The 9,022-nt window shown below is 38.7% G+C and overlaps 1 protein-coding gene across 1 annotated transcript; it reads left to right on the top strand.

Moving 5' to 3' along the window:
* The first annotated feature begins 213 nt into the window (after window positions 1-213).
* nipal3 (NIPA-like domain containing 3) lies at window positions 214-6,585 on the top strand. Its single transcript, XM_015379980.1, has 11 exons — window positions 214-417; window positions 657-725; window positions 996-1,167; window positions 2,387-2,446; window positions 3,174-3,319; window positions 3,400-3,496; window positions 3,616-3,751; window positions 3,844-3,932; window positions 4,046-4,109; window positions 5,335-5,429; window positions 5,545-6,585. Exons 1-11 carry the CDS (start codon window positions 379-381, stop codon window positions 5,730-5,732), a joined length of 1,155 nt encoding a protein of 384 aa, XP_015235466.1. The 5' UTR covers window positions 214-378; the 3' UTR covers window positions 5,733-6,585.
* The last annotated feature ends 2,437 nt before the right edge of the window (window positions 6,586-9,022 follow it).

The raw sequence follows: 9,022 nt of genomic DNA, 5'->3' as shown, positions 1-9,022 counted from the left end.
TTATAAGGTCAATATTTATACGACCACTTTTTGTATAATATGTTTGCTGCTGTAAACACCAGAATTTCCCCGTTGTGAGACGATAAAGGGGTTTTCTATTCTATTATATCCTAAAAAAAAAAACTAACTCCGACTGCCCCCGCCCGGTGCGCCGGCTGCCACGCCGGGTGAGTAATGGAGTAGACGCTCAGTGAGCGTCAGTTCGTAGCTAGAAGCAGGTGAATTTCGCCCCGGAAGTGAGATTCCGCTCCCGAGGATGGTGTTTCTTCTATTGTACAGGTCGAACATGAAAAATGAACTATAGGCATTTTATGTCAAACAGGAAATATTCGACAGACTGTCTGGTTATTATACATGATATGAAGTAACCTAGACGATATGGACGACAGTCAAGCACAACAGGGAGTCTCCTACACGGTGAGACACTGAAACCATCATTAGCTACTTTATTGTTACCTAATTTTCCTTTAGCAGCGTCAAATAAGACATCCGGATGTGTTTTTTTTTACAATCTGGCTGTAATATTTTATTTATTTAACTTTTTTTAAGGTAAAATGTATGTAATTATAATCCTGAAACGAATTTTTAAGTGATTTTTATATTAAATATATTAGCATTTCTGCTCCGCAACTGAAGTAATTATTTTGTTTTTTCAGGATAATCTCATCGGGACTTTACTTGCCATTTCCGGGAATCTGCTTGTCAGCATTTCTCTAAGTATTCAGGTAGAATTTTATTTAAACCTTCGTTGGGTTATAAATCAGCTGTTTTATAAACCAGACAACAGCTTTGAATTTCCAGTGTGATGATGAGCGTTTGAATGCATGACCTTTAGGGGAATATTTATCCAACAATGTCACATGATCATCATACGTCACTCATTGTGTTGCTGACCATCCCATTTGCATTTCTTTCCTTTTTGTCAAGCTGCATAACAATGTGCTCTGATCCTGCAAGATGTCTGTTTAAATTCACCATTTTGAATTCTTTTGCAGAAGTACAGCCATGTGAAACTAGCAGGAACAAAGGAGCAACGCACTTTCTACCAGACCAAGACCTGGTGGTCTGGTTTTGTATTCATCTGCATTGGGGAGGGGGCCAACTTTGTGTCTTATGCCTTTGCTCCCATTGCTGTTGTGGCGCCCCTCAATGCCGTGTCGGTCCTGAGTGAGTATCCCCCTCATGATGCTTGGTGATTTTAGACGTCAGGTTTACAAACTAATACAGGGGTCTTCAACGTTTCCCATGCCAAGGACCAATGGCATAACGACACAACAATAGGCTCATAAGCAACATTAACTGGGTAGGCCCCATATAAAGTACAAGACCCCATTTCCTGGACAACAATACACACTTCATCGTTCTTCACCTTCACTACACATGGATATACTTTAGTATATTCTGCTGTAAAATTAGTTTTATCGGGCTACCTTCAGCTTCAAAGCCCCCCTCCTCACCTACGCTCTCTCCATTCATCTTCTGGTCGCAATCTCTACTCACTGTAGCAGCAACGTCCACCTCTCCCTCTTCGGTTCTTTGAAAGAATGTGTTTATTTTGGGAAGTTTTTTCCGTTCTTCCAGCAGCTCTTCTTTGCTTTTTCTTTTCTGGAATCCGCTTAAGTAACTTTTTTTTGGTCGCTAACACATTGTATGTAACGGTAATGGTTTTAATCTACGCTCTGGGTTTCCCATAATTCCAAGTTGTAGTATAAAAAATAAAATACTCAAATGCATCGTTCTTCTAAGATCTTTATTGCGGTTTGAAACATATTATGAACTATACACAGTTATTAACATAGTAATTAAAAGTACCACTGTCTGCTTTGCTATTGGTGACGTGTTTAAACAGCTCACCATCATGTTGAACCCGGCCATGTGTTGCAGTATAAATAAGGTCGGGTCAGATCATCTAGCATCACGTGTGTTAAATAGGAATTTTTCTCACCATTACATCTGCAAGGAGATGTCCTAGTCCATAATTGCGTAGGGGGCCTACCAGGAGTCAGTGACGGGGCCCCTAAGAGGTTGGGGGTCCCTAAGAGGTCGGGGGCCTCTAAGCAACTGCAGTCTCTGCTTACCGATATTTACGCCATTGCCAACTGTCAACAAATATGTTGCCAGTTTAGTAGAAATGTTTGTTCAAAATATGTTTCAATTAGTAGAAAAATTGCAGGGGGGAATATATAAAAAAAAAAAAAGTCTAATCAACCAAACTTTCACGACCCCCATGTAGTACCTCTGTGGACTCCCTAGGGGTCACGGACCCCTTGTTGAAGACCTCCGAAGTAATATTTATAAACAACTATAAGCAAATTTTTTTCCTCCTGTATCATTCAGTTTGATAATAATAAAGAAATAAACATGTCTTTTTCTTAATGTTTTGCAGCAAGTTCGATTTTGGGGTTTTTATTTCTGCGGGAAAAATCGAAAGCAAAGGACTTTGCAAGTAAGTAAACAAAAGATGCACAGATGAGCCATGCAAATATTTCTGGTCTTGTCCTGTTTCATGCAAATCTAAATCACCTTCTCATCTATTCTCACAACTAAAAAAGTATTATTCTTGTAAGTGTATGTTTTATTACAAGAGTTGTAATAAATGGGAACAACTGAAGTCAGAATCTTTACACACATTGAACAGTTTAATTCCTCTTGAAAATATTCATCACCAGCCCAATTTTGGCTAAAACTTTTGATTTGTGGATATTATTGAAGCCCTAAAGTGGTAGATGTGATCAAATGTCTAAAGTGTGTTCTTAAAAGTATACTGGTAAGGGTTCCTCAGTCATCCAGGTCATAGTCGTTCCAAAAAAAAATTAAAAACAATCCACTGGACTGTACAATACAGAAGGGATGTCTGTATTGTACAGTTCTGGCAGTAATCGGGTCCTGGACGGTTTGGGACATTTCTAGAAATCTGAGGCCCAGATAAATTATTATTTATCAAATGAAGGGATTCATTTTACAGGGTGGGACTAATTCTGTTTGGAGAATATAATTTAATCCCTTAAACATCTTTTTTTTTTCTTGATGTAGTTTAATTTTCTAGAAAAATAAGGAAAAGAAATCTTAACGGGTTTATTATAGCATAAAGCTTGCTGCTGTTTACACCTCTAAACATCCTCATGCTGACTTGATTGCTTGCTTTCAATAATTTCTGTGCTTTGTTGTTCCAGAGAACCATGGGCTTACCTTCTTGGGCTACGTTCTAATTATAGGAGGAACTTATCTGTTTGTGTCATTTGGACCAAACTCTCATGAGAAACTCCAAGCAGTGAACATCGTGAGGCACATCGTCGGGTGGCCTGTTCTCCTGTATTTGGTGAGATCGTTCAGTTTCCGTGCAGAATCCGTTCGCGCTCCTGTGTTTTTAAATGTTGCTTATTGTTATTGTGCTGACAGCTCCTGGAGATTATCACCTTCTGCCTGCTGCTATACTTCTACAAACAGCGCAGCGCTAACTACCTTGTTATTATTCTCCTGCTGGTTGCTTTACTGGGTGAGTATTCTGCATTTCAGTCAGTCAGTCAGTCAGTTTCCTTAAAATACAGATGTGTTTGGTTTTTTTTTACAAGGTTTTTTTTTTGTTTTTGGTCTCTCTGTTTTCTTCTGGAACAGGCTCAGTCACAGTGATCACAGTCAAGGCGGTTTCTGGTATGCTGCTCCTCACGCTCGAAGGTTCCATGCAGCTCGACTACCCAATCTTCACCGTCATGTTCGTGTGCATGGTGGCATCCGTGGTCTTCCAGGCTAGGTGAGGGGCAGGGAGGTTCAAAAATCCTTAGATTTACGCTCTCATCTTTGTAGTTGCTGTGAAAAATGTTTGGATCGCTGCTATTTTCCCAGGTTTCTTTCCCAAGCTTGTAATCTCCATGATCCCTCTCTGGCTGCCTGCATCAACTACATCTTCTCCACCTGCCTTGCAGTAGTAGCTGGTAAGGCACAGCCTTGTTATTTCTGTAAAATAGTTATATAAACAGCAGTATGCACAGTTATAGCTTCAGCTGCACAGCTTTTAGCCTTTAAACACCATCTTCTCCTTTTTTAGGGGCTGTCTTCTACTTGGAGTTCCTGAATGAAGATGTGCTCCACATCTGCATGTTTGTGCTTGGGTGAGTGATGGTCCCTTCTGGATTTATTAGACTTAGACAGGTTTATTTTTCATTTTGTTTACACAAGTGTAAAACAAAAATAAATTTCATTTGGAACAGCTCTCTGCAAAATGTCATCTTTTTTAAAAGTGCAGCCTTGAAAAATAGTAAAGAATATATATAAAAACAGTAATATAAACATATGACTGTAAATTTACAGTTCTAACCTTTTTTTTTTTAATTTTTTATTACCTTAAACCTGTATAGATTTTGCTTATGCCAACCATAGACGTCTCTCTAATCCAGTGGAGTTGTTTTTACAGTGGGAAGGCACTTTTATTTATTTAACCATTTATCCACATGGTTGCTGTGTTTAAATGATAATCTATTCATTTCATTTATATAAAGCCCCCGTCACACCTTTACGATTTAGACCAGCGTATGCTTGATGTACAAAAAATCTGGCAAAATCACTGGCATATGTTGCATAGGTTATGGGTAAGTTTTGAGCATGTGCAACGTGTTTCTAACTTACAGCTACCGTACTGGGCAGGCGGTGAACAGCAGCTAGGTTAATACTGTGATCAAAGACATCTTTTTATGCAGATCGGGCGCCTCGGGCGCATCTCTGCTCCCCTCAGAAGCTTCCCTGAACAGCGATGCTTGTGCATCATTTCATAGGCATTACGCTGCCATGCTTTATGCATAAGTTAGACTGTCGTTGGACATACCTTCTGGACTCATTATAAATATGCTATGTATACGCCCAAAATTAAAAAAAAATACATACATAGAAAAGTTCAGCATGTGCCAGCATTTTCTGGGACATCAGGATAAATCGGCAAGGTGTGACATGGCCCTAACCTAACCCAGATCTAAACTTATCGACTTTCCCTCTGACCTGTCTGTTTTTTTATTTCTGTTTACTGATGCTCTTTAACAAACCTTTAGGGCCACAGACAGAACCGATCAGTTACGCTCGGATGAAATTACATACAGTTGGACGGTTTATTTAGGGGTATCAGCGTAAATAGGGCTGTGTACAAATCCAAGCAGCATTTTTCAAATCTTCTTTGTTAAACATTTAATTTTTTCCTTCCTCCTCACATTCCTGCCCTGCTTTTGTTGGTATCAATACTACGGAAGCTCGGTACATTTACAGTTCGAAATTGAAACTGTTCATATTTTAAGAGTATCAGGATTTGATTATAAAAAGAAAAACTGTGAAAATATTTGTTTTCTGCAGGTCTGCTCTCTGTTTCCTCGGAGTCTTTCTCGTCACTAAATACAGGAAAAAGCCCAAGATCTTTGAGCCGTACGTCACCATGGATATGGCTAAGGGTTGGTATTAAATCTAAATGCTAAGTTCTACATTTTATTAACAGTCAGGATAGAAGAGCTTAGTTTGGAGCAATTCGTATGCTTTTTTTGTTTAATGTTTTTCCGTATCTTCCAGGTGTCCCGACCATTCATGACAACGGCCTCGTCGTTCAGCCGGACTTTAATGGCTCTTTCTCCTACGGCTCCCTGGTTAATAATGACGGCGTTGCCCCTGCCTCTCTGCCGGTCAACTTGGAGCATCCAGTTGTGACTGTGAGAGGCACAGACGCACCTCATGGTCATCCTGACCTGAAGGAAGATTGAAACTTATCGCTGCCTCACAGAAAACCCCCCTGATGGGCGTTTTTCAGCAAACTTTTCATTTCCAGTCTCGCCTTAAACTTTAACATGTGCTTCCTTTTTTAAACCAGCTGAACCAAAGCTGTTCAGGGAAAAGCTTTCTTTAAGGACTTGTTTGATTCATATTTAGGCTTCCTGACTTCTTCCTTGCAAAGTTTAGCTTTTTTGTATCTGTGACAAGTTTCCGTCTCTATAAATGCACATTGGGGAAAACGAGGAGTTGTCTGGATAAGCTCAAACTGGTGAAGCTTGCATAACTTTGTATTTATTTTGACAACTGACTTTGTTGCAAATTCTGTGTGTAGAAGACTCATAGATCTCAGAGGAACCAAAGGTTAGCAGCAGAATGAAGGGATGTTTTCTTTTTTAATTGAAGTTGTCTGTCATCCTTAATAAACCCACTCAGCAGTGACTTCTTCCATATCACTATTGAACATGTACCATGAAGTTTTATTACTAGTGCTACCCTGCAGACTGGCCTGTTCTTCTGGTAAATATTTGAACTAATCTAGCTGCAGGGTTTTTGAGCTGACAGTGTAAAGTTACAGCTGTACAGTTTCTCTGTATTTTAAATGAAGTATAAACTGCCTCTTTATGTCGTGACTAGTTTTCCCAGTTTAACCATTTATATTAACTTCCTGCAACATGTTCATGAATTATGTCTAGTTTTTTAGTGCATATTTAAAATGAAGCTTATTGCTGAATGAATTCAGGGTAATTTCTTGATTAAAAACAGATGATGGTTCAGATCTGTTGATGTAAACAAGGTTCAAATGTTTTTCAAAAGGGTGAATTTAACCAAACAATAAATAAAATGGAACATTTTTCATGACATTTTTTATATAATTTCAAATTTTTGCAAAGTCATTTAAGGGCCTGTCCTTTCATTTGTTTGCTTTTACTGCTGTTTAATATCACAATTTGTATTTAGTTCTTTATAAAAGCGACCAACATAACTAAAAGATATTTCATCCTGTGAGTCATACTGCAGCCTGTGCATGAAGGGCCTGTCAGACCAAAGCAGCATCACTCCATAAATGTTCTGCAACAGGATAGCAAAGAAAAAACAAACAAACTGAAATCTCTTCCAATCTTTTCATTATAACAAGAAGAGAATCTCAATGGGCATCATATAAATAGATTTATTTTTCCAGTTATGTACCAATACATCAGTAAGTGTTAGTGTGATTATATGGGACAGACCAACACAACATAACTGAAGTAGAACGTCAGAATGATTAATATAAATCTGTCAATTTAAATTTTTACCTCTAAGAAAATCCAATTAGAAAGGTTGTCTTTGGGCTAAATCTCAGTCCACTTGTTCCTTTGGCTCAGAGGTTTGTTAAATAACAATAAACAAACAGGATCGTAAAGACAAATGGACAAGGAAAACAGGTCAGTAATAAAGAACATTTCACAGTGCAATGGAATTCATGTAGGGAAGTTTTTAAGTAGATTTAGATTATAAAGCAGGGTTTGCAACCTTTAAAAATTTGGTACAGCTAATTAAACTGGTTTAGAGCAGCAAACATTTCAATTAAACCTACTTATTTTAACATGTATCCACCAAATATTGCTGATATTTTTGGAAAATCTTGTTAAAGAAAAAAACAAAATGTTACAGTTAAGAAACAAACTGCCATTACCCAGTGGAGAAAATGCTTAAACATGCATTTATAAGCTTAGGTATTGTTCAATAAATTAGCTGGCTCTACATCATTTTTAGCCAAAGTAATTAAAAGCCATGGTGGAGTGTCTAAAGACCCCTGTTGTAAAATACAAACATATAAAAGAACCACTGAACATCTGACAAAGCTCTATTCAGTCCCTCATCTGAAAATAGAGGCTACAGCTACAAAGCAAGACATGTTTATCTGAAGTGACATCCTGAGCAACAGGATCTAGAGATGCATCGATCTAATTTTCCAATTGGATATCAGCTCCGATATTCACTAATTATCTGGATTGGACATTGGACAAATGATGCTGATCCAGTATTCCAGTTTGGGTATCTCTATTTTTATTCATGTACACCAAAATGCAATTACAGCAATCTAATGACTTAAAGTTTATTATTGCAACTCTGATTATGTAATCATGCAGAGCACACACAGCAACTAGTGATGATTTATATCTGAATGAATTTGTTACCTTTTTTGACAATGTTCATGATGCATTTATTCACTTGGCGGGGTGTACGGTTAATCCATTGAACATTCTTATCGGATCGGTATCGGATATCGGAAAAAGGCTAAGCCCATGCATCGCTATCGGATTGGATCGGAAAAAGATGAATTGGTGCATCTCTATCAGAGGTTTATCAAAGAAGCTGCTAAGAAGTCTGGTTAATATGGGGGAACATAAATTCTAAAAAGGTGATGTAAAAGTAGATTTCATTTGAAAAACTGAACTTAAAATGTTTAAATGAGGCATAGTGTTTAGTAGCCTAAATAAATTTTATTCTGTAATTTTTGCTGATTTTTTAGCACATTATTACAAAAAGAGAAAGCCTAATGTGTCTACCAATGGATAGACAAAGCCGGACTGAAGGACAGCACAGCAGCACTCATCATGGCTGCACAGGAGCAGGCCCTAAGCAGCAGAGCAATAGATGCCCAGATCTACCACACCAGGCAAGACCCCAGGTGAAGACTGTCAAAGAGGCCCCTGAGACAATCCAGCACATTACTGCAGGGTGTAAGATGCTGGCAGGGAAAGCTTACAGGGAGCGCCATAACCAAGTGGCTGGAATAGTGTACAGGAACATCTGTGCAGAGTATGGGCTGGAAACCCCAAGGTCAAAGTGGGAAACCCCTCCAAAGGTGGTATAGAATGATCAAGCCAAGATCCTGTGGGACTTGCAGATACAGACGGACCGATGGTAATGGCAAACCCGTTGTAATACCCATGGTAATGGAAAGCCGTTGTGGTTGACATAGCAATACCAAGTGACTGCAACATCAGGAAAAAAGAACATGAGAAACTAGAGAAATACCAGGGGCTTAGAGAAGAGCTGGAGAAAACCTGGAAGATCAAGGTATCAGTAGTACCCGTGGTCATTGGGGCACTCGGGGCAGTGACCCCCACACTGGAGGAGTGGTTACAGCAGATCCCTGGAAATACATCAGACGTCTCAGTCCAGCAAAGTGTAGTGTAGAGGCTTATCCTCCCATGACGGAATCTCTAGCACCTATATATATCTCTATGTATAGATATATATACTGTATATATATTTTTTTTCTTTTTTTTTC

Source organism: Cyprinodon variegatus, unplaced genomic scaffold (genome assembly GCF_000732505.1).
Source record: "Cyprinodon variegatus isolate N-32 unplaced genomic scaffold, C_variegatus-1.0 Scaffold205, whole genome shotgun sequence".
Taxonomy (NCBI): Eukaryota; Metazoa; Chordata; class Actinopteri; order Cyprinodontiformes; family Cyprinodontidae; genus Cyprinodon; species Cyprinodon variegatus.
Note: the sequence above shows the minus strand (reverse complement) of the source record. Positions and strands in the feature narration are given on the sequence as shown.